At 39.0% G+C, this 26831-nt stretch overlaps 2 protein-coding genes across 3 annotated transcripts in view; one reads left to right on the top strand and one right to left on the bottom strand.

Moving 5' to 3' along the window:
- The window catches only part of Cdc27 (cell division cycle protein 27), a 29278-nt gene extending 24614 nt beyond the window's left edge, over window positions 1–4664 (bottom strand). Inside the window, exon 1 of the mRNA XM_076183394.1 lies at window positions 4506–4664. Within this exon, the coding sequence (XP_076039509.1) occupies window positions 4506–4529 (24 nt within the window). The 5' untranslated portion in view covers window positions 4530–4664. The remainder of the gene's footprint in view (window positions 1–4505) is intronic.
- A 140-nt stretch (window positions 4665–4804) lies between these two features.
- LOC143024583 (zinc finger CCCH domain-containing protein 15 homolog) overlaps window positions 4805–26831 on the top strand; it is a 23135-nt gene continuing 1108 nt past the window's right edge. For both annotated transcript variants that reach the window (XM_076183395.1, XM_076183396.1), the window contains exons 1-8: window positions 4805–4972; window positions 18856–19066; window positions 22561–22661; window positions 22763–22897; window positions 23002–23121; window positions 23756–23965; window positions 24063–24197; window positions 26526–26643. In XM_076183395.1, the coding sequence (XP_076039510.1) occupies window positions 4892–4972; window positions 18856–19066; window positions 22561–22661; window positions 22763–22897; window positions 23002–23121; window positions 23756–23965; window positions 24063–24197; window positions 26526–26643 (1111 nt within the window). In that variant the 5' untranslated portion in view covers window positions 4805–4891. The remainder of the gene's footprint in view (window positions 4973–18855; window positions 19067–22560; window positions 22662–22762; window positions 22898–23001; window positions 23122–23755; window positions 23966–24062; window positions 24198–26525; window positions 26644–26831) is intronic.

The following is a 26831-nucleotide window of genomic DNA, read 5'->3' on the forward strand; positions in this document are numbered from 1 at the left end:
CTTCAATCTCTCCTCAGAATCAATCACATTCAGTGATATCTATACTAAGATTGATTATCCTTCCATTCTCGCCCACCAACTTCTGAACTTCTGCCTAGTACACTTGCATTGCATTCTCTTACAACCCCATCCATATAAAAACTGAAAAACCATGGCAACACCACACAGCCATGATGCAAACCCACATTCACCTTATGCCAATCATTCATTCTATTAACAACCAACACACATGCCCTATTTTGTAAAATCATCTGACCACTTCAGCATACCTCTCTCTATTCCATACATCTGTGACACAGTCCACAGAGGTTCTCTACCATTCCTATTCATGTCTTCTCACAATAAAATGAAACCCAAAAACCTTCCTTACTTTTTCCTAAGTACTTCCCACAAAATAGGACGAGGGATCATATGAGAGGTACAAAGAAAAGAGAAGTACAGCATAAGATAAAAGAGGCAAAGAAGAAAGCAGATGTGAAACGGGGTAAGAGTATGACAGAAAATTGGAAAGAAAGTAAGAGAGGAAGAGGAGGCGAATCATGTAGAGAAGAAAAGGTAAAAGGTGCAGATGGAGAGATGATAATGGAAAGGAAGGCAGTAAGAGCTAGATGGACAGAGTATTTTAGGGAGTTGCTAAATGTGGAGGAGGATAGGGAGGGAAAGGTAGTTGCAGTGGGAAATGCTAAGAAAATGACCATGATGAGTGAGGAAAATGGAGGAGAAATAATGAAAGAATGAGGTGAAGGCAATTGTTAAGATGATGAGAGCAGGTAAGGCACCTGGTCTGGATGGATGCCATGCAGAATGTCTGAAAAAAGGAGGTACAGTGATGGTGGACTGGCTGGTGAGATTATTTAATGTTTGTTTGAGAGAGGGTAGAGTACCGGAGGACTGCCTGTTTAGTTCCACTTTACAAGGGAAAAGGGGACAAGTGTGAGTGTAGTAGTTTCAGAAGGATTAGCTTGTTAAGTGTAGTTGGGAAGGCTTGTGGGAGGATCTTGACTGAGAGGATTAGGAGAGGAACAGTGTGGATTTAGGACAGGCAAAGGTTGCGTAGATCAGATTCTTGCAGTAAGACAGGTATGTGAAAAAGCTATAGAAAAAGGTAAGGATGTTTCTTTGGCTTTTATGGATCTGGAAAAGGCTTATGACAGGGTAGACAGAAAAAAAAGGCATAGAAACCACTCCCATCCATTCCATCCTCTACATACTCCACTCCCCTACACTTTCAGGAGGGATTGGAGATGGTTAAAGAAAATGGAGAAAAGTGGGAGGTGAACCACTAGTGTAGGCCCTATGGTCTCTTGCAGTCTCCTTCATTCTTATGTTCTTATGTTGTTTGCGGACGACACTGCGCTTGTAGCAGGATCAGAGGAGGAATTGAGGGAGTTAGTGACAGAGTTTGGGAGAGTGTGTGAAAGAAGATAAATGTGGGTAAAAGTAAGGTGATGAGATGTACAAGGGGTGAAAGTGGCAGCAGATTGGAAGTGAGCATTAAGGGAGAGACTGGAGGAAGTGGATAGTTTTAGATACTTGGGTGTGAATATGGCACGAAAGGGAGGAGTGGAGGTGGAGGTAGAATGTAGATTGAGAGAAGTGAGTAAATGCCTTGGTGGATTAAAAAGTGTAATGAGAAATAGACATTTGGGAATGGATGCTAAGAGGAGATTGTATGGAGGAGTGATTGTGCCGACAGCACTGTATGGGGCAGAAACATGGAACATAAGAGAGGAAGAGAGGAGGAGTGTGAATGTGTTTGAGATGAGGTGTCTGAGAAGTATGATAAGGGTTACTAGGCTGGATAGAGTGAGAAATAAGGAGAGGAGGAGAACGGGGGTGGTAAGGGAGTTGGGAGATAGGGTAGATGAAAGAGTATTGAGATGGTTTGGACACATGGAAAGAATGAGTGAAGAAAGAGTAGTAAAAAAAGTATGGAAGGCAGATGTGGAGGATGTGAACATGAGGGGGGAACCTAGGATGAAATGGATGGATGGGGTAAAAGGGGTTTTGGAGAAGTGAGGAATGTCTGTTGAGGAAGGACAGGAGAGGACAGAAGACAGGGGGGAATGGAGAATGGTTGTATATGGATGATGTTGTGAGGCATGAGGTGGAATGAGTGGGGGATGGGGGACGAGGGAGTATGTGTGAGAAAAATTTGATGCAGGCTGAAGGGATTTCTCCCTGTCATCTCCTTTTCTGCATGGGGGGACGGAGAGTGGGGGGGTCGTCTATTTGATGAAGCAGCCTTGCAGTGGATGTGCTGTGTCTTGCAACACTACTTCTGACCCAGAGCAGTGGACAAGATGCAGGGATGACCTATCATCCAGGAGATGCCAAGATAAATAAATAAATAAATAATTACCGACACATTTAATCACACTGTTGCTTAGTTCTAGGTTCAAATAAATTGGGATAGGATAGATATTGCCAAATGTTGACTTAGCTCTTTATATTCTAGGTTCAATTAAATTGGGATAGAATAGATACTGCCAAATGTTGATTTAGCTTTTTCAAGTTCTAGAAAAAAAATAATGATAATTCAGGTATTTTTCTTAGAAGTCCACACTTATGTGGTATAGCATTAGAAAATTAAAAATTAAATTGTAAATTATAATACATCAATGTAATAGATATTTTTCTTGGCAGAAAAAAAAAAAAAAATTGCTAAAAGGTATGCAGAAACGAATGAAGTTGCGTAGACTACTTTTGACACCATCTTTGTTTTGACAGATTCAGAGGCTGGAGACTTACTTTTTACTTATTGTTACTTGTTGATTGGCCTAGAATTACAGGCACTGCATTATTAAATGCAGGTTATGTTAGATAGGCAGATTAGGTTAGGTTAAAATAGACAAATTTAGAATATCTTAATTTCTTCGACCTCCGCCTTAACCAAAACAAACATGGTGTCTCAAGTAGTCAAAGCGGCTACATGTGTTTATTAATAGCTTTAAGCAACTGTTTCTATTACTGATTTCTGCCAAATATAACATATATTGTATTGATGTATTATAATTAACAAAATTATTATCTAATTTCCTATTACTATATTGTGTAGGTTTGCACTTTTAAAAATTTACCATAATTCATACTCAATGACCCAAATCACCATGCTCCTTATTTTTCCTACCAATAAGGCAGGGAGTAGAAGAGAAGAAGGCATAGCACACTACAGGACTACTAGCAGAAGTAGCCTCAAAACTGTCAGACTCATTATTTAATTGTTGCCTTGGAGTTAACCAAGTGGAAAACCTGCATCGTCACTTTAGCTGACAATGGCTCTCAGACAGACCCTCCCACAGAGTTGTCTAGGGAAACAATTTGGACTATTGTTCATGTTGTATTAGTGTGGCACAATTTCTCCGTCACAGCTGAAAGTGGTAGGGGGTGGGGACCAGTCGCTGGGGTCTGCTTTCCATTAGTAAAAAGTGTAACAAATATAGCTGAAACTCAAAGACTTTTGGGCCCAGTCCAGAGACCAAATATCAGGCCAGCAAGGAGGTTTATGGATACTGGAAATGGTCAGCTTTGCTCCCTATCTTGAATGACCACCACATTCACGTACTTGTAATCAGTCCCTCCTAGAGCCATATAAATAGCTACTAAAAAAAAAGTATATTCATAAAAAGAATATTAGAAACTATGCCATGATGATTTTACTTTCAAAATTCTTATAACTTCAATCTTACACAAAATATAATATTTTGTGCAAAATCCTTCCAATCTCACTGGTTACCATATTTTTTTCAGTATATTAGTACTGTACTATTCTATATAACTATTGACCTACTATTTCTATTGCATTAGAATATTTCTTTGTTTTTTTATATTCACTATTTCAACAGAAACCCAAGTAAAACATGTTTAGATGTCAATATCAATTTCCAAAACATGAAATAAAATAGTCTTTTCACACTCTAAAATCAAAACATAGTTTAGCAAACTAAAATAAATTGCAGGAACTTTTAATACATACTATACACATTAAAATATATGATAACTGTGCCACACCTTCATACAAGTTACAAGTACTTCCTTGGTCCTTGTACTGTCCTAACTTCCAAATTTGACATTCCAAGCATTGTTAACATAATTATTTACAATTTCACATTTGCATAAAACTCAACTTAAATCACCTTAAACTGTCATTGAACTTTAGCTAAACGTATTTTCAAAGGTGAATCTACAATTTCCGTAAATCTAAGGTTGCACGCAACGGGATATTAAATCAACATTGTTCCTTCCACCAATTCCTTCAATGAATTGAATTCATCTGTTGTCTGAGCTCCTCCCACGCAAACTTTAACCTATAACGTATACATATATACACATCTTTGAGGAAAATGTATTGCATACACAAATAGTACCTTCATATCCTTCCTAGCATGATATTATGCTAATTTATTTGCGAATTATATATCCAACTCCTTTGGCCCGTAAATGATCGAGGTCACAGAAACCTTAGTTTTACCTCTTATATAATTCGGATTTCCTAGGGTACTTACCTGAACTGGCTCCTGAACGATCATAGTCCTGTGTCTATTGATACAATTTTTTTCAGTTTAGGTTGTTATAGGGGGCCTATAGTATCATTTTCATTTAGACTCCCAGAACACTGATCCACTCAGGGTCATTACTTGGCAGCCATAACATAAGATTTTGAAATATTGTCGACATAAAAGTGTTTACGATGATGAAGAAATACTTAAAATATATCGACTGGTAATAATAAATTAATTTATTGTATACCATTTACTGTAGAAAATATTGAAATAATTTCAATGTTTGATATAACTTTTTCACGAAGAACCACATTAGTAGTTTGTTTCCCTGTGCAGCTGAGAGCCACATTGAGGAATTTTTAGGTTTGACATATTTTGATTACTTTAAAATGCCTCCAAAAAATGCCAGCAAAGGAGGAGCATCCCAGTCCAAGAAAGCGGATCAAAAGAAGAAAGAAAAGATTATTGAGGTGAGTAACTGACAAAATGAGTCATACTACCGACTTACCTGGTTCATGAACCCGAGCTCCAGATTTGGCACAAGTTGTCATTAATGTTATACAAATACAGTATTATGAGGAAATTTGTGCGAATATTTCTTAGTTTTATGACTAAATTCATACATTTGGCCTATTTTATATCCTCTGTTAAATTTTTTGAAAAATGTCTGATGTGTAAAGGAATGGCATAGATATTTATTTTTAACTTTTTTTTTTATTTCACATACACTGTTTTATCATAAAGAGGTTATATTTCATTTACATCTTTATCATGGTTGCACCAAAAATATCATGCCAACCAGTTACAAAGTGTGAAAGTGTGAAGAGTTTTCACACTTGAAAGGGAAGTGTCAAAGATCAGCATGGGAAATGGTTACACAATAATAAACAACAATTATACAATATACATACTACAAAGACTCACTATTAAAATCCATGCCCTCATTATTGATGTAGTTTAAGCCTATTTCCTAGCTTGCATTGTCATCATCGTAATGGTGTATTACTGAAAATACTATGTACTTTGAGAGTTGCCACAAAGAGAAATTAAATACCTAACATACAAAGGCGCCTTATTTTCTGGTCAAAATTGGGTACAAAATCTGTACATTGGTATATTTGCCCCTGAGGCAAGGGTCGACATATCCCCTAGTTTACCACCAAAGGCAACAATATAAAGAATAAAATTGATGCCATATTTGTGCTCACAATAGTTTTCGTTGTATAAAATTTATATTGACGTGATAAACTCGGCAGGTGCTTTGATGGCAGTGTGGGACAATTAACAGATGTCACTCAGGCTAAATTATTATGTGTTTAGATGATGATAAAACCAGAATAATGTGGAGGTCCTTGGCTTCAAGTACACCTGGGTGTATGGATGAATGACAGCTGTTGCTTCAAAGCACGCACAACCCACATTATTATTGCTGCTTGTAAAATGAGTGTGTGGATCCTTCGGACCTATAAGACCCCAAAGCCCGAGTACTTACAACCTCTGTGGAAGTCCCTGATAGTGTTAAAGCTGAAGTATGTATACCAAAAATGATCTCCACATAAGGTTGAGGAGACATAAGAGCTCAAACAGGTCCAAAGGGTATTTGTGAGGACATTGTCGGGGGACTAAATTACTAGGTGTGGCCAAAAATCCTTAAGTTCCATTCACTGTAGAGATGTAGAGTGCTATATAGTGATTTTTGCATCTGGAAAGTGCTAAAGGGCACAGCACCAAACCCATCATAAAAAAAGAAAAATAGCAGAGGGAAACACCACCCAAAGGTTGGTTGGACCTGCAAAAGAAGGTTCATAAGCAGGTTCTTCCAGCAACTGATTACAATCCAGGCAGAAAGCTTCACTTAGGCTGTCCCCAGCTCTTCACATCTCTCCCAAGAGAGATAATGGACCTAACAGGAGTCAACGTGGAGTCTTTCAAGAGGAGGCTAGACAAATTGTGGCCCAACATCCCAGATGAACCTCCAATCCCACATGGCCAAACATTGCGAATTGTGGCACCAAACTCAATCACAGACCAGAATCAATACATGAGGCATGGGCAGAGGTGTGGGAGTGGTGTGTCCTTAAGGCCTGTCTACACGAGCGGGCCTGATCGGCGGGCTTGCCCGTTAACGGGCATATTTGACGGGCAAACGATCAAATTGCCCGAAAGGCTGCCGAGCGAAATCACTGAGCTGGTGCCCGGTAGCTGGAGTTTCTACCCTGCCAGACGCAAGATAATATCGTGAACCCACAGCGGGCCTTCATCCCACATTCCACGGCATAGTAGCACAGTGAACATTTAACGATGGCAGCCCAGGATAACTCTAGTGAGCCACCGACAATGCTAGGCACCATGGTTCTCGTACAGCACTCCACCCGCTACTGGCAACATCGTCGGGCAGGCCCAGCTGTTCATCACTTCGGTCGTGTGGACAACATTCACGGGCAGGCCCGCGAGAATTTGCCCGTTAACGGGCAAACCCGCCGATCAGGCCCGCTCGTGTAGACAGGCCTTTAGACAGACCATGGCATGGACACCAGAACCTACCTACAAGACCAGAAATGTGGGAGGAAATATGTCTTAACTGACCTCAAACCAAATGATGCTCTGCTGGTATCAATCAGAGCAAGAGAGTAAGTGCCACTAACTATACATACATACATATACCAAAGGCTTTTTTTCCCCTTACACAGGAGGTATCCAAAAGACAAGGCATAGAAACCACTCCCACCCATTCCATCCCCTACATAATCCACTCCCCTCTACCCTTTTCCCTCCCTCTTATCTTGGCACCCTTGGATTATGGGTCATCCCTGTATCTTGTTCACTACCCTGGGTCAGAAGCAATGTAGTAAGATGCAGCACATCCACAGCAAGGTCGCTTCATTAATTCAGCGAACCCCCACCCCCCCCCTCTCCATCCCCTTGTGCAGAAAAGTAGATGGGAAGAAATCCCTTCAGGCTGCGTCAATTTATTTCTCATGAATACTCCCTCATCTCCCATCCCCCACCCACTCCCCCTCATACATACAGCATCATCCATGCACAACCATTTTCCATTCACCCCTATCTTCTATCCTCTCTCATCCTTCCTCAACAGCCATTCCCCTCTTTCCCAATGGCCCTTTTACCCCATCCATCCATCTCGTCCTAGGATGCCCCCTCATGTTCACTCCTTCCACCTCTACCTTCCACACCTCTTTTTACTAACTATAGAAGCAATTAGTTAAACTAGGTTTAATCCCTTTTCGATCTCAGAACTATTGGAAACCAGTGTCATGTGGTCTTTTGTGCCATCCCACAGTTTTTACATCAGTGCATGTGATTGTGCCAACATCACTGTATGGGTCAGAAACATGGAACATAAGAGAGGAAGAGAGAAGGAGTTTGAATGTGTTTGAGATGAGGTGTCTGAGAAGTATGATGGGGGTTACTAGGCTACATAGAGTGAGAAAGGAGGAGGAGAACAGGGGTGGAAAGGGGATTGGGAGAGAGGGTTGATGAAAGAGTATTAGGATGGTTTGGACACATGGAAAGAATGAGTGAAGAAAGACTAGTAAAAGAGGTATGGAAGGCAGATGTGGAGGGAGTGAACATGAGGGGACATCCTAGGATGAGGTGGATGGATGGGGTGAAGGGGGCTTTGGGGAAGAGGGGAATGTGTTGAGGAAGGATGTGAGAGGACAGAAGACAGGGGTGAATGGAGAATGGTTGTATATGGATGATGTTGTGATGCATGAGGTGGAATGGGGGGTGAGGTAGTATGTGTGAACAAATTTTGACGCAGCCCGAAGGGATTTCTCCCCGTCTTCTCCTTTTATGCAATGGGGAGACGGAGAGGGGGGGGTCGCCGATTTAATGAAGTGGCTTGCTGTGGATGTGCTGTGTCTTGCGACACTGCTTCTGACCCAGGGCAGTGGACAAGGTGTAGGGATGACCTGCCATCCAGGAGGTGCTAAGATGAGAGGAAGGGTGGAGGGGTGTGGAGTGTATTCAGGGATGGAATGGGTGGGAATGATTTTATGCCTTTTCCTTTTTGGGTGCCTCCCTTGTAAGGGGGAAAAAGCCTTGGTATATGTATGTGATTGAAAAAATAATAGCAGTAATAAGAGCTGAAGAAAATATGGTGCAGTTGATCAATCACTTAATCATTTGATTTATTGCTAGGGCTTCCTCTTGCAAATAAAATGGACAATAATTATAATTCATATCTGTGAGGTCCAAATACTCACTGTTTTGTGAGGAAAAATAGCACAAAATGGGATTAGAGCAAGCAATAGGCCTATTGTATTGTTAATAATGAAAGAATCTATACCAAATATTTAGGCTAAATAAGCAGCAACTTTTCTGTAAATTATCTGTATTATCACACTCATCATAACACCAGCTCTTTGTGTGCCACTGATGTAGTATCATGCTTCTGTCTTCAATACCTAACCGTCAGAACCAAAAAGATGGTAGAAATTGTGATTGGGTCCAATTGTTTACATATATTGTAACAGTTTTGAATCTCCTACCATCAAAATATATTAATAATATTTTAAAATACTCACAAGGTAAAGTACAGGCAGACATACTCAGTACCGAGTAAGTAGGGCATGATCTCCACATGAAATACAAACTAGTCTTGAAAAGATACAGTGATATTGGTTGACCTGTATAGAGCACATGAATGTTTACAGAATGTTAGGTGAGACACCATGGTGATTGTACTGCTCTAGACCACCATAGTCAGCTGTGTGGACACCTTCAAGGGCATAGTTTGCCGACTGCCCATTTAGGACACAGCCTTTTCTAGATCCAGGTGTACACAGTCTACCCAATCCTCTCTTTTGCTGCGCATAGTAGGTCTTTGTATTTACCTAGATGTAGTATATAGGGTTGGAGCTGTGCTCAAAGGTCCTATTTTGGCCATCCCTTATCAAACTTTGCAAGTTCATTTTTATTGTTGGCCAGGATCATGTTCACCTATCTTGTTCCATAAAAGTATGCATCTGTGTGGAAAACTACAGGGGCATTCTCTGTCAGATCAACAAGTGCCTAACACCCTCATTTCTCTGATTTTGATGAATTTTGGTTTATAAGTAGTTTTAGGGCTCTAAACACATTTCTGAAATTTTAGGTCAATCCGAACAACAGTTTAGGAGATAGACTTCAGATATTTTGAGATAATATGAGAGGTCACTAACATTTGGCGACCAATAATTAGGGTAATAAAAGTCATAGTTATATATAATTGTATATATATTTAGAAAAAGACAAGGAATCCAAATATCAGTTTTAGAACTAGGTTGAAAAATAAAAAAATCCCACGAGCAAAAATTTGAAAAAAAAAAAAATTATGGATGAGAAAAATGAAGTCACCTTGGCTATTAGAATCAGTATAAAAAAAGTTTGTTTGTGCTAGTAATTTTCATATAATTAACATTTAAGTGAGTGCCATATTTATACATTGTCTATCAACTGTAAGTATTTTTCACATTTAAGCTTCTAATTAATTACCTTTATTTGAGTAAAAAGCTTATCAGTGAATACCATGTATTTATAAATTGCATACAAGTATGAGCATTATATATTGCACAGGCATAATTACAACAAACATAAATTAAGTTAGCATAAGATTGTATCGGATACAATTTTGGCATATTCAATATTTTCATGAATTTCTTTCTGAAGAAAAGTACAGTTAATTGGGCTGCCTCCTCTTAGTATAGGACAACCCATGACAGATGATATATGATGTCCTGGGACTGAACATGAATCTTTATTTGATGGATAATGATATGCATTTCCTGAAGACCCAGATGGATGTAAGTTCACTGTATAATCACCAAATTCCTCTCAATATTCCTCCACAATTCCAATCCACACTTGACCATCATAAATGCAGATAACATACTCTCCTGTTTTGACACATTTTACATTGTCAATTATTGCAGGTTCATGAGTAATATGACCTTTCTTTATTCATTTCTTCTCTCCAATGCCACTTGAAATGAGATACACCATCAATCAATTCTTCCTTGTTTATAGGAACAAATCTATGATATTTCTGAGTTCTCTGAATAGCCTCATTATCATGGAATCGATGTTCCAACCATTGTTCTACATCTTTCAAATCAGATATGATTTCAAAGAAAATTTTTATGGTCTTGTTCAAGTGCTCTTCACAGAATTGAAACATTTTTTCTGGTGTAAGAATTTGCCTCTGTAGTTCTCTGCAAACTGGCATGAGCAGTAGCTCTCTTTACTGTTCTGACAATCCCATCACATACATTTTTGCCTTGAGATGTACCAAAAAAATTGCCATTCACGAGACAAACCAAAATCCTCTTCGTGGTAAAAGATATGTGAAGTTGCATCTATTCTTATATTGGCCAGCACATCTGTTTGAAAAATAGTACACCTTCAGTTGTGGGCATCTGAATTTGACATAATCCATAAGCTCTTTTATAAATGAGTAAACCATTATAGTGTTGTGTTTTAGTGGTGGAGATAAGAAACAGATGCTGAAATGGTTAAGTTCTTGGTCTTCAGATGATCTAATAGATGGCAAAAGGGTGAACTGTACATTGTGAGTTGTCCAAGTGAAATCCCTGAGAAGCATCTTGGATAATAAAAAAATAAGTTTTTGAGAAATCGCCTACTATAACTGTCTTGTTCTGAGGTGGTAGTGTTTCTTTCAACTGTTTTAAGCACTGATTGCTGCTGTGCAACAAAATGATGACGAACCATGCAGGATATTTCCTTGCTTAGTGATTTTAAATATTCATAATGCTTACGACGTCACTTGACTTCCTTTCAAAGTCCCTCTTCAGCCTTGTCGTTCGCCAGCAACGTCATTCCTCAGCCTCATCACTCACTGCCTTCAAGATAGTCTTGTAGATGATCACCTTGAAGATCTCGCTTTGTTCCATTCGTAGTAGTAGTTGCTCGTAGTGTTGTAGATCCCTCGTTCCTCGTCTTGTCGTCCCTTGAAACCAACACATGCTTGGTTGTGGTTGCTGTACTCTCGTAGACTTATCTTGCACCATTTCTCGCACCAGTCTTGTCACTTCTCTTCGGAGGAAATTGAAGTTCATCCCACTGCTGCCACCACTGTCACCCACCGTCGTCTCCTCTCAGAGTTTTTCTATTCTCTTTGTTCTAAAGTAATTCTTGAGGGGTGAATAAAATAGGTGTAGTTGTTCTGATGCTTGTTGGTCTAAATCAGTACACCTCGAGAATCCCACCCGGAACTCTCTACATAACGTCAAGCCACCTTCGTTCTGACATCACTCTTTCATTCATCCAATAGTCTTTTACTTCTCAAACAAGTGCCACACCTTAAGGGCATGACTTTTCCTTTCTGCACCAATGATTTTTCTCCTCCACCTTTTTCTCCAATTAGAGAGGCTGTTATACTCCTCTAAACTATGTCACAATGTAAGCATTATGTCGTAACAAAAATGGCTTGTCCGCTTACAGTTACAATAGTCAAAACAATATTACACACCAGGCGACACTCTGCATTCAACCTACACTCAGCACTTTTAAATATATACAAGGCGCGAGTCTGACTCAGGTATCCTTGACGCCTGTCAGCCGTCGGCCATTGCCTCACAAGTTTTCATAACAAATGACCCAGGATTAGCATTCGTTCCCCATCTACCTCTCGATCTACTCTGATTTACCTTAAAGGTCTACCTCTATCTACCGGCCTCTTACAGGTAGTTCCACTTTGTCAACAAATGTACAATGGTCAGTGGTCACTCATTGCTTGTAAGATATTTCATTTGGAGCTGATTTAACACTGTCAAGCAACTCAAGAAAATTCAGAACACCTTCTCTTGGGCAGTGTTTGTAAATTTGCATCATGCAAGTTTCTTTTTCCATACTGCTGACACTATAATCCATAAGATCTTTTTTCCCAATGCAGCCAACTGTAAATTTGGGTTTTGATATGTACAGACACAGAGAGAACAAGCCCCACCACTAGCAAGCACACACTATGATGGTCATAACTTAGCAAATGTGAAGAATCTTATATTATGATTCTTTTTATCGTTTTTATATAGTTCAAATATCTCTCTTAAATTCCCAAGAACCAGCCACTTTTGCACCTTTATTGCTTGGACCTTCAACACTGGTGATTTTCACAGAATCCTTCTGGCTAGGACACATGAATAACCTGATCTGACTCAGAATCTCCTAACTAAAATTTTGTGCTCTTCTGATACCAGTGGACAAGGTGCAGGGATGACCCGTCATCCAGGAGGTGCTCAGATAAGAAGGAGGGTGGAGGGGTGTGGAGTATATTCAGGGACGGAATGGGTGGAAATGATTTTATGTCTTTCCCTTTTTGGCTACCTCCCTTGTAAGGGGGAAAAAGCCTTGGTATATGTATGTATGATTGAAATCTTTGGAAGGATTCCTAATTCTGATTTCAGTAAATGGCTTTTTCTCGCCATATATGTTGTAGTTTGAAAAAAACTTGTAGTTTCTTTAATTGTGCATGTGGAAAGAGTCAATATTTATAGTTTGTGATTATGACATTTGCAATCCAGAAATGACTGTTTCAATTCATTCATTAATGCTTGTAGATGTTTTTCAGATTATGTTTAAGGTTTTGAACACCATAACTGACCTCTAGGCTCTCCTTCAATCTTTTTTTGGCATTTGATAGCTTACCATAAGCTTTGCACTTCTTCTGGCTCAATGACAACCCTTCTGAAAAGAAAAAAAAATTCATACATTTACATTAATATACAGAGTAAAATTTGATAAAAAAAAATGGTCATAGTTGTCATGACATTATATGACTTAGTTCTTTAGAATTTCTAAAAGTAAATGGAAAACTCACAAGGAATATTTATTTTCTCTATCCTCTCTCTCTCTCTCTCTCTCTCTCTCTCTCTCTCTCTCTCTCTCTCTCTCTCTGTCTCTCTCTCTCTCTCTCTCTCTATGAGTTATCCATTAATTTTAGAAATGCTAAACAATTAAATACACACATTGCTATGCAAAAAATTACTTATTAAACAAAAATGGCATTGAAATAAAAATTATCTAGTGATTAAGAATGTGAAGTGATTTAAAATTATGTTTATAAAGAAAAATTATATGACATATAGATCAAACCTAAATAATCATCTTGTTACTAACTATTTTGACTGGTAGTTGTAGAACCGGTTCAATTGATGTTGAAGGATTTTCTTCAACCAAGTCACTCAAATCACTGTTTGAAGATGATTCAGTTAAATGTTGCTCAGTCTCACTGTTTTCAATAGTTCTAAGTATTGTGGTGTTATTCATCATTAGTATCCAACAGTTCACACACAACAATGAGTCTTTTTTCAATCTTCCATCACACTTTTCAATAGGCACATCAGTTACTTTTCTAAGATTGATTGTTATGCACTTATGTTATTTAGTAGGGTCTTGGCCGTATTTCAAGTGCTGAACTACAGTACAGTATTGTATTTTGCTGAAAAGGCCTAATAGCAAAGATGTAGATGTCACTATGAGTAATTCCTATACATATAATATACCAAGGGCTTGTGGGAAGTCCCATTTTTCTCAGTCTTTCCTTGTATGCCATGTCGTTTTAGCTTGGTATCATTTTGGTGGCGTCCGTTTGTTATACTTCTTTTGATTGGTGTGGTGACCATACCATTGCTACAAATTCCAGTCTGGGATGAATCACTTTTATTTATTTATTTATTTATATCTTTATCAGGTCTTCATCCATACAGTGAAATGCTGCTCTTATACTCTTCAACAATTTATAAGTCTCCTGTCATTCTCTTTGTGACTCTGAGTACAGATCATCCTTCATTAAGATCTCAATCACTTTTCTTCTTTACCTTTGGTGTTGATTAATTCCCTGTTTACATTTTTCAATATTTTTTATTATCATTACCATAGTTTATTTTTGTTTGTTTTTATTTTTATTTATTTATTTATTTATTTATTTATTTTCTAATATTGTCCTAATTCCTAGGTTTTACATTTCTTTCCATTGAAGTTCATTTACCCCTGAGTATTCATAAACTTCAAGGTCTTCTTGTATCTGTTTACAATTTTTCATTTTTCACCTGCTTATCATAGCAGTGTATTTAACCTAGTTGTATTTTGCGAGAAGGGGAGCTACACTCGCGGTGTCCTGCCTTTGTATCTTGCATTGTCTAGTTTGCTCTTAAACTCATGAATGGTTTTTGCGTACACTATTTCATTGTCCAGTTTGTTCCAAGTGCTTACCACTCTCTGTGGAAAACTGTTTTTCTTCAGATTTCTTCTGTAGTTATGTTTTTTGATTTTCTTTCCATGGCCTCATTGTCAGCAAATAAGTTTGTGTATCCATCTATTCTATTAATCATATCATTTATATACAATAGAAACAATACAGGTGCCAGAACTGAGCCCTGTGGTAACCCACAAGTCACTTTCTCTAGTTCAACTTACCACCACTCACTACTGTTCTCATGTATCTATCTACCAAGAAAGCTAAAGATAAATGTGGGTAAAAGTAAGGTGATGAGATGTACAAGGGGTGAAAGTGGCAGTAGACTGGAAGTGAACATTAAGGGAGAGCGACTGGAGGAAGTGGATAGTTTTAGATACTTGGGTGCAAGTGTAGCAGGAAAAGGTGGATGTAGAATGTAGATTGAGAGAAGCGAGTAAATGCCTTGGTGGTTTAAAGAGTGTAATGAGGAATAGACATTTGGGAATGGATGCGAAGAGGAGACTGTATGAAGGAGTGATTGTGCCAACAGCACTGTATGGGGCAGAAACGTGGAACATAAGAGAAGAAGAGAGAAGGAGTTTGAATGTGTTTGAGATGAGGTGTCTGAGAAGTATGGTGGGGGTTACTAGGCTGGATAGAGTGAGAAATGAGGAGGTGAGGAGGAGAACAGGGGTGAAAAAGGATTTGGGAGATAGGGTTGATGAAAGAATATTAGGATGGTTTGGACACATGGAAAGAATGAGTGAAGAAAGACTAGTAAAAGAGGTATGGAAGGCAGATGTGGAGGGAGTGAACATGAGGGGACGTCCTAGTATGAGGTGGATGGATGGGGTGAAGGGGGCTTTGGGGAAGAGGGGAATGTCTGTTGAGGAAGGAAGGGAGAGGACGGAAGACAGAGGTGAGTGGAGAATGGTTGTATATGGATGATGTTGTGACTGCATGAGGAGGAATAGGCTGGGGGGTGGGGTAGTATGTGTGAGTAAATTTTGACGCAGCCCGAAGGGATTTCTCCCCGTCCTCGCCTTATATGCAAAGGGGGACAGAGAGGGGGGGTCGCCGATTAAATGAAGCGGCCTTGCTGTGGATGTACTGTGTCTTGCGACACTGCTTCTGACCCAGGGCGGTGGGCAGGGTGCGGGGATGGCCCGTCATCCGGGAGGTGCTCAGATGAGAGGGAGGGTGGGGGGGTGTGGAGTGTGTTTAGGGATGAAATGGGTGGGAGTGTTTTTGTGCCTTTCCCTTTTTGGCTACCTCCCTTGGAAGGGGGAAGAAGCCTTGGTATATGTATGTATGTATGTACAAAGGGGGTAGCCAAGTCAGAAGGCACATACCCATGCCCACCCATTTCATTTCCATCCATGTGTATCTACATACATATACCAAGGCTTTTTCCCCCTTACAAGGGAGGTAGCCAAAAAGAAAAAGGCATAAAAACCATTCCCACCCATTTCATCCCTAAACACATGTGTATTTACTACTCAAAAAGTCTTTTACCCATTCCAGTATATTCCTGTTAAGTTCTATATTTTCTAACATCTATATTAGTCTTTTGTATGGCACCTTTTGAAGGCATCTAGGTATACACAATCCACCCAGACCTCAATCAACACAACAACCATTCTCGAATAAAAATATAGGAGGTTAGTTACAAAAGACAACATTTCTAAAACCAAATTGATTGTCAATCAAAATTACTCTCTCCTATAGATATTTCTTCCTTGTATGTTTTAAAGTTTTTTGTTAATGCATTTTGGCTATAATACTACGTAGTCAAGGACAATGGTCTGTAATTTAGTGATACTTCCATGTTTCCGTCTTTGAATACTGAAATGCATTTGCAGATTTCCAGTCCAATGACATCTTCCCCTCTTTCAGAGAACAGACATTCAGTAGTTGTATTTTACACACTAGTTGTTCTTTATACTTTTTCAATATCTTGCTAGAGATCCCATCTGGTTCCTGAAGCCCTTTTCTGTTCTAGTTTTCTTGAGTGATCTTAACACTTCACATATATTCATAACATCTTTCTTCACACATTTCTCCCACAAATTTCTTCCTTATAGATTACCAATTGGGAGCTTTTGTTTACTATTTAAGCTTACATTTATGCTTCTTCACATAGTACCACTTAAACTTTCAATGCTTGAGCATACCATTCACAAATCTGAAGAACAGCTTAGGTTGAAACTAACAATTGCTAACTAGATCCTTTTCAGAGTTCCTTTTCTCTTCTCGTCTCATCCCAGTATATTAACCTCTGACTTGTATTCCTTTATTGTAGTTCTCTTGCCACCTCTCCCATGCCTTGTCTCTTTTGTATTTGTACCTCTCGATCATCTTTGATACAGACAGGGTGGGGTACAAGAACTTCCTTATTTTAAATTGAAAAGGAGGTGTGGTTAAGGATGGTCATAGTGAAATGGGGAAGGGCTTAATGGAAGGGGCTGGATGGGAGGTATGTGTCCACACCCGTTTCAGTTGCAAACGTGCTGTGGTTGAGGGAGCAGTGTACTCTTGCCATAGAGATGTATTTTTTTAATGGCCACTCTGTCATAGCAGTGTGATGTGCCTTTAATCGTCACTTTGAAATTCCCCTGTGAGGCTGTGTTCCTGAATGCAAATAGATTTTATTGTGGGTGGGTGCATTCAGGGAATGTGTCTAAAAGAAAGGACCTATGAGGACTGTTACAACACCTGAAAATGACAAACGAGTTCATCAGTCTATGCCGTTGTCTCCCAAGTGTTCTGCTCCTAAACATGCGGTTGCCCTTGGCATGGCAGGACATTCTTTTCATCAAATTCTCCATGATGAACTCCATCTTCACCCATACAAAACTTCATGAAAGGCGGCCCCTTTGTTCAGCTCGTGTCATGGTATGGTGTGCAATTTAAAGAGTAGGGATCATTGTCCCCTATATTTTATAAGAAAATGGTCATGCTTTAACCAAGAATTCAGACCATTATTTGACAGTGCTCTTTTATTTTATTTTATTTATTTGTTTATTTATTTATTTTATTTTTTTCTACTCTCAAAGAAATGGAAAAGGACAATGTGTGGATTTTATTGAGAGAAGCCTTCCCTAAGTGACTAATCTCCCTGTGAGGAGACATAAAGCTGGCCTGCACACTCACCTGATCTAACCCCCTGTGATTATTTCCTATGGGGTAGTCCACAGACCCTGAAAGACCTACAGAATAATGTTCAAACTGAAATTGCCAATATAATGGTCAACTGGCTGGAAAGAGGTGACCAAAACTTCCAAAGTTGTCTGAATCAGTGTATTCACAATGGAGGCTGACATTTAGATAATATTCTTTTTACAACTGTGTAAAATTAAATCTTATGTTGTGTAACAGGCAAATAAATAAGAGTTTTGAAATGTGTACTGAATTTTATTTAATTTTCAAAAAAGGAAGATCCTATGCCATAAATATTCATGAAGACTTCCCATTTTTTCTTTGTTTACTTAGTTTCACTGAACTCCCTCCAATGTACTTCAAAGTATTATTTCAGCTTACCAATCTTAGCATTTGCATTGTTATATCTTCCTTATATCTATTTTCCTCTTATATTCCTTTCGTCCCACCTCCACCATGAATTCAAAGACCACATGTTCATCCTAACCTATTGACCGCCAGTGATTCGGCGCTTTAATCACCTTGGTTAAAATCATATCCAGTCTTGCAGGTGTATCTTTGGCTTGGTATCTTGTTGAAAGCTTCACCCAATTTGTCATTATATTCATTGGGATGTTCAACAATATGTTGTTCCAGGATTCCTCATTTTCATAAGTCTCCCTGTCCTCCCATGTTATCTCCCCACAATTAAAATCACCTAATAGAGTTATATTTTTTCTCATTGATTCTTTCCAGTTGCTTGGCTATTACCTCTTCATAATTAGAATTATCGATTCTAGGTATCTTTGTGTTTGACTTGCTGATTGTTGGGAACCATGCTGTAGATGCATAATTGAGGGTGATTACATGGAGGCAGTATGTCTTCTGCAAGAGAGACCAGGTGGCAACAGATTGATTTATTGACTTATCAGCACCTTTAATTGGTTAGTTATATGTGTTATTTGCTAATCGACTTAAAATTTTATAGTTATTATTATGCTTAATGTTTTATTGCAGGATAAAACCTTTGGTCTCAAAAATAAGAAAGGGGCCAAACAGCAAAAGTTTATTCAGCAAGTGCAGAACCAGGTCAAGCATGGTGGAAATAAAAGTTCCAGGTTGGTGGAGAAGGAGAAGGAAGACCAGAAGCTGAAGAAAGAAGAAAAGAAGAAGGAGATTAATGAAATTACAGCTTTGTTTAAGCCTGTACAACAGCTTGCTGGCAAAGGTAATATATTTTTATGAAGAACATAGGCTCGTATATGTGAAGGGGTTACCAGGATTCATTAAGTGTTCACTAGGCTTAATGTACTAAAGATGGTGAATCCTTGTCCCATTGACTTGAATTGTCTGTAGTTTTTATATTGGTGGATTTGCAGGTGATTTTGGGAACATGAACAGTGTTAACATGGCCATAAATCCAACACACGCACACACACACACAGATAAATGAGAAACAGGGGAGAGGAATCATGTTTTTGGCCAAGAAAAACTTAAATGTGACGAAGGTTACAGAGGGTAAAAACAGTGTGGAAATGATCATGATAAAAGTTGAAGACAGTGACATGAAAAGTAGAAAGTTTGTGGTGATTTATGTGCCCCCAAAAACAGGCTCTTGGAAAGGTGAACATTCAAAAATGCTAGAAGATACAAAGCATTCATTAAACAAGATGCTTAAGGATGGAGATAACCTGGTATTTATGGGAGATTTTAACTGCAAGGAAATCTGTTGGGAAGAGATGACTGTGAAAGGCAGAGATCTATGGGAAGTGTATTACTTGACATGACTATAGAACATACAATGACACAATGGGTAAAATAAAATACCAGATATAGAAATAATGAAGAACCGTCAAGACTGGATTTAATATTCACAACAGAACCTGAAATCATGGATAAATTTGAATACAAGACACCATTTGGGAAAAGTGACCACATAGTAATAAAGGTTGAACTAAAGGAGGAAATATATATGGAGAGAAGTGTGAAATACAGAAAAGGAAGACTGATGTATAACAAAATGGACTTTGGGAAACTTAAGAAGTTTCATAATGCAGATTAGGGAAAATTTTTACAATGAATAGACACAAGTGGAAGAGAAATGGATAATTTTGATAGAAATTTATAATAAAGGAGTGGATTAATACCAAGACAGAAACAGGAAAAGGTGTACATTAATTGCTGGTTCAACAGAAGATGCAGTGAGGCAAATAGGAGAGAGAATGCTTGGAAAAGATGGGGAAAAATGGAAAGTGGCAAATGTATATCAGCCATAGAAATGAATATGTAAAGGTGTGCAGAGAGGAAAAAAGAAAGTACGCAAAAAGATGTCAGAAAAATGTAAAGATCAACATAAACTGTTCTATAGGTATGTGAATGGTAAATTTAAAAATAAACAGGAAATGGTGAAACTATGCCACAGAAATATAGAATATACAGAAGATTTAGAAATGGATGAAGTCATGAACTATCCCCTCAAGTTGGTTTTCACTAGAGAAAAAGTACAGCATTGATACAGAGGAAGTGAAGAATGTAAAGAAGAATTAATGGACAAAATATATAACTTAAAAAGTTGCTCACTCAAAGAAGGAAAAATACCAAAGGACTGGAAAATTCTGGGGAAGAGGGGAATGGCTGTTGAGGAAGGACGAGAGAGGACAGAAGATGGGTGAATGGAGAATGGTTGTATATGGATGATGATGTGATACATGAGGGGGAATGTGGGGTGAGGTAGTATGTGTGAGAAAAATTTGATGCAGCCCGAAGAGATTTCTTCCCATCTTCTCCTTTTCTGCATGGGGGGACGGAGAGGGGGGGGGGTCGCCAATTTAATGAAGCGCCCTGCTATGGATGTGCTGTGTCTTGCGACACTGCTTCTGACCTAGGAATGAATACGTGAATATACTCAGGAAAGAAAAAAGAAATTATGAAAAAGATATTATAGACAAATGTAAGGATCAGCCTAATCTCTTTGTACAGATATATAAATGAAAAACTAAAGGACAAACACAAAATTGTAAAACTGCATAAAGGAGATAAAGAATATATAGATGACACAGAAATGGTATAGCTTGTGATCAGACATTTCAGGTCTGTTTTTACAATTGAGAGCTCTCAAATTTGGGAAGATGGACAACGAGAAAGATCCCATAAAATGAAAGAAATGAAGGTAACACAGAAAGAAATAAAAGACCAGATAAAAAACCTAGACGTTAGGAAATCACATGGACTGGATGGGATTGCAAATTGGTTACTGAAAGAGTGTACAGACGAACTGACGGACAAATTATACAAGATAATAGACTTCACTTTTCACCCTCTCTCCCTCTCTCTTTCTCTTCACCCTCTCTCTCTCTCTCCCCTTCCCCTCATTCTCTCCTCCCTTTCCTCCTCCCCCCTCTCTTTCCTCCCCCTCCTCTCTTCTTGTTTTTCCTCTTCTTCCTCTTCCTAGTAGTACATGCATATACCAAGGGCTTTTTCCCCCTTACATGGGAGGTAGCCAAAATGATCAGCACAAATCCACTCCCATTCATTTCATCCCTACATACTCCACTCCCATTCACCATCCCTACCCCCTCCTTTTCTTGGCTCCTCCTGGATGATGGGTCATCCCTTCATCTCCCACTGCATCCACAACAAGGCTGCTACATTTAATCAATGACCACCTCCCATCCCCTCATCCAGAAAAAGAGAAGATGGGGAGAAGCTCCTTCAGGCTACATCAAAATATCAAATAACACACAATCCCTCATCCACCATCCTCCATCCACTCCCATGCATCACAGCATCATCCACACACAACCATTCTCCACTCACCCCTATCTTGTCTTCTCCCTTCCTTCCATTTCATCCCCTTTTACCCCATCCATCCATCTCATCCTTGGTTGCCCCCTCATGTTCACTCCATCCTTATCTGCCTTCCACACCTCTTTTACTAATCTTTCTTCTTTCTTTCCATGTGTCCAAACCATCCCAATACTTTTTCATCAACCCTATCTCCCAACTTCCTTTCCACCCCCCATGTTCTCCTCTTCACCTCTTCATTTCTCACTCTATACAGCTTAGTAGCCTCTACCATACTTCTCAGGCATTTCATCTCAAACACATTTAAAATCTCCATCCTACAGAATGGACACCAATTCACTAGAATCAGTACATAGAAGAATGACCAAAATGATACATGAACTCAGAAATTTGCCTTATGAAGAGAGGCTTAGGCACCTTAACTTACACTCTTTGGTAAGATGCAGAGTGCGGGGTGATCTAATAGAGGTGTTCAAGTGGATCAAAGGCTTTAACAAAGGTGATACAAACAAGGTTATCATATTAAAACAACAGGGCAGGACTCGCAGTAATGGTTTTAAACTGGACAAATTTAGATTTAAGAAGGAAATAGGCAAAAATTTGTTTACTAATAGGGTGGTTGACGAATGGAATAGACTTAGTAACCATGTAGTAAGCGCTGAAACTATCATTTGTTTTAAGAAACGATTAGACAACTTTATGAATGGGGATGACATGTGGTGATGGATACGGTGCTGCCTAGTGTAGGCCTTATGATCTCTTGCAGTCTCCTTCATTCTTATGTTCTTATGTTCTCTTATGTTCCATGTTTCTGCCTCATACATTATTGTCAACACAATCACCCCTTCATACAATCTCCTCTTAGCATCCATTTCCAAATGTTCCTAGTAATAATCTCATTATTATTATATTCTCCAGGAAGTGACCCGAAATCGGTATTATGTGCCTTCTTCAAGCAGGGGAGCTGTTCAAAGGGCTCCAAATGTAAATTTTCTCATGATATGGCAGTAGAAAGAAAGGTAGGATCCTCTTTCATATTGTGTAGGTGTTATTTGTATTCATAGATATGTTGTATATTTATGTGTTAAAAGAAATTAATTTATACACGTCTGTCGTGCAGGGTGAGAAGAGGAGTGCTTATATCGACATGAGGGACGACTCCAAGGAGACAAGCGAGGACTGGGATGAAGAGAAGCTAAAGGACGTTGTTGAAATGAAACACGGCAAAGAGAACAGAAAACCTTCAACAGATATAGTAAGAATCATCGGTTGTTCAGTTTTAGACTCTGTGCATTGTGAAATTGATTAGTATATGCAGAATTCTGTTCATGAATTATTCCGTGTTTACTATGATTTCAGGTGTGTAAATTCTTCCTGGATGCAGTGGAGATTGGAAAGTATGGTTGGTTTTGGGAGTGTCCGAACGGTGAAAAATGTATTTACCGACATGCATTACCACCTGGTTATGTCTTAAAAAAAGTAAGGCCTTTATCTGTTAGCATATATATATATATATATATATATTTTTTTTTTCAGAAAATGCAATAAATTTATGTAATACTTTTTAGTTCCATGAGTCTCTCTCTTTCTCTCTCTCTCTCTCTCTCTCTCTCTCTCTCTCTCTCTCTCTCTCTCTCTCTCTCTTTCTCTCTCTCTTTCTCTCTCTCCTCTTTCTCTCTCTCTTTCTCTCTCTCCTCTTTCTCTCTCTCCTGCCTTCTCTCTCTCTTTCCTTTCCCTCTCCTCTGTCTCCTCTCTCTGGTCTCCTCTCTTCCTCCAGTCTCCTCTTTCCTGTCTCCTTTATCTCCTGTCTCCTCTCTTGCTCTCTCCTGTTTCCTCTCTCTCTCCAGTCTCCTCTCTCTCTCTCCTGCCTCTCTCTTTCTCTCTCTCCTGTCTCCTTTATCTCTCTCTCTCTCTCTCTCACTCTCTCCCTCTCTCTCCTCTCTCTCCTGTCTCTCCTCTCTCTCTCCTGTCTCCTCTTTCTCTCCTCTCTTCTCTCTCTCTTCTCTCTCCTCTCCCTCTCTATCTCTCTCTTCCATTGTAAATAATAAACATTTAGAAATTATCATAGTAGTGGATATCAGGTTTTCACATTCTTTGCACTCTTGATAATTAGGATCGGAAAAAGATGGACAAGCAGAAGGAGGAAATTAGTTTGGAAGAACTCATTGAAAAAGAAAGAGCCGCACTCGGTCACAACACGACACGGGTCACTCTGGAGACGTTCTTGGCCTGGAAGAAGAAAAAGCTGCGAGAGAAGAAAGAGGCTGCCGAAAAAGAAACCGACAAGAAAAGGAATGACCTCAAACAAGGAAGAGCTTTGGGAGTAAGTGTACATTTCATTTGAATCAACAACATACCAATTCACTTTGTGATATGTAAGAATTTCTTCATGGTATCTTAATATATTTTTCTTTAAACAGATTTCTGGAAGGGAAATGTTCACCTTTAACCCAGAAATGGCAGCAGGAGAAGATGAAATGGAAGATGGAGATGATGCATTTGATATCAACAACATGGAGGAAGAGGAGGGTGATGAAGATGAGATGCGCTTTGAGGTAAGTGCTGATGGTGCAGCAGATTGTCATATATATATTCGCTTACCAAAAGACCCTTTCTCCCAAATAAAAGGTGTGGCGTAGTCAAGGCATACATCCATCTTTCACCCAATCATCATCTTTCCATCACTAATTGCTCCTGTCACCCTGTTAGTTCCACCTGACTCACTCCCCTCCAAATCATATTTTTGCTCTTTTCATTTTACTTCCATCCCCTTTAACCACTTCCAAACGGTGACGTGTACATAGGCGTCATGAGGAGCAAGTGGGTACGCAATGATGCCGACATAGGCGTCTTGATTATATTTATTTTAATCGTACCTACGTAACCTCCATTGTCTCTAAACTGGCTTCATCATATTTCCTATGGTTATCAAAATTCACGGGTGAAAGAGAATGAACGATTGAGCACTGACTTTATTTTTTATAATGCGATTATTATGACGCAACATTGCACGTCGGGTAGCTAATGCTGCCAGACGTGTGATGTGCCCCGGAGTGAAGAGGTTAATTCCATACCTTTCATCTACTTCCTCATTTCTTTTTTACAGTCATAATTATTCACAAGCTTGGGTTTTGGACAACAGAAGGAAACTTATATCATAGTGTACAAACTGTTCTTAAGAACCACACTCAACTATGCTTCCACAGGTTGGTTCCTAACAAGCAGGAAAACAAACATAGTTCTATCGCAAAAGTTTCGTGAAGAAGGTACTTCTGTCAGAGGGTGATATTGTTGACATACAGAAGAAATTTCCTCTTAAAGACATGATTTTTTCAACTGCATTGCCCTAGAAGGATGTAAAGGAACCCTATATAGATATTGGCAAAAGTTGTGGCTGCAGGTTCTAAAGCTTGTCGAAGATGAATTCCTAGGCTTTGAAGAGGTTGAAATGGCAGAACAGCAGAATTCTGACAAATTACATGAAGTGATTGTAAACGTTTCTATACCAGAGTGCCAGAAGAGGTAGAGGAGTGGATTGTCATGGATAAGGATGCACCTGTGACCTACACGCTCACCAATAAAGATGTAATAAATGATGTTCATTATAGGGGCCAGAACAAAGCTGAGCCTGAGAGTGATGACAAAGATGAATACAAGCTACCTCCGAGCATTAGGGAGGGCTTAACCTCTTCAGGACGGTTCAAAATCTTGCGGGCAGCATTAGCTGCCAGACATACGATGTGTTGTAATAATACTCGCATCATAAAATATAGTCACCGCTTATATCGATCGTTCTCTCTTTCACCCATGAATTTTGATAACCATAGAAAATGTGATGAAGACAGTTTAGAGAGTATGTCATTACGCAGGGGCAACTACAATGAATATAATCAAGACGCCGATATGGCAGCCTCGCATATCCACTTGCTCCTCATGCCGCCTACGTATGCGGCACCGTATGGAAGGGGTTAAATTCTAGAAAATTTAATAGATTTGCCAAATGTCAGTCATATGTTACAGCACAGCAAGTACTCAACCTTATCAAATATGTATTCAAATTCAAGAGTCACAGGAGCGCTAAAGCAGACAGACATTAGAAAACTCTTTGCCAAGGCTGTTGCACATTCATGTGAGCCACCGTGAAACCCTTCCTGTGAGCCACAACCAGGCTCTTCATGTGAGCCACAGACAGGTCTTTCACATGAGCAGCCACAGCCAGCCTCTTATCGACTTTATGTTTGAGTCTGAAGATGGCTTGCCTGAGGACTTACCTGATGATCCACCTCCATGTAAAACACAACAAAAGAACTTCAAGCTTAGGGAGTCTAGTGTTAGTTAAAATAAGTGTAAATTATTTCAAAGATGAATTACAAACATTTAGTGTAATAAGAAGAGGAAAATCATTTTAGAAAAGTATGAGTACAGTTTAAGTTGATGCAAAGTGCTAGGAAATATATAAATAAACTGCCTTTAACTACAATGCCCTCTACAATAAATAATACAATATCCAAGCCTTCTACAATCTGGATTTTTGAGTATGAGTATTTTTATGTTTTTTCATATTTAGGTTTTCGTGTGTTTATAAGAGTATCTTTCAAAACAATGGCAAAATGCTTTATCCAGCACCCTCTTTCCCCAGAGCTTGCTGGATAAATGGGGTTCTACTATATAGATATGTATGTACATTCACTTAATTTCTCTTCTACCAGATGATGGTTAGACAATACACTATACTCTCCTCTAAACACGTTGATATCCAGAATTCTTCCAGTCCTCCTTTTAGGCACCACTATGAAGTGTATGAAATGAAAATTATGCTATATTGCTGTAGAACATATTATTTCTTGGAATTACTTGAATTTTCATGTGTTTATTTTCAACAGTTTAAAGAGATCGACTTTAGTAATTTGATGAGCGAATATGAGGAAGTTCAAGAGGACCCATCAATGTCCATTGCAAATCCAGATCGATTGAAAATGCTTAGAGAAGAAATAAAATTGGGTAAGTCAAAGGATCTTCATTGGTTGGAATTATTTGTTAGGGTGGTAGAGCTTTTGTGGAATTTGAAAGGGACAAGTTGCAAAATATGCAAAATAGATTTGACAATATGGTAAGTACTGCACTTAAATGGACCCTGTAAAACTGCTACATGTAGAAACAAAAATCTTCATCATAGAACAGCACATGAG

Source organism: Oratosquilla oratoria, chromosome 4 (genome assembly GCF_046742065.1).
Source record: "Oratosquilla oratoria isolate Oo_2021 chromosome 4, ASM4674206v1, whole genome shotgun sequence".
NCBI classification, from domain to species: Eukaryota; Metazoa; Arthropoda; class Malacostraca; order Stomatopoda; family Squillidae; genus Oratosquilla; species Oratosquilla oratoria.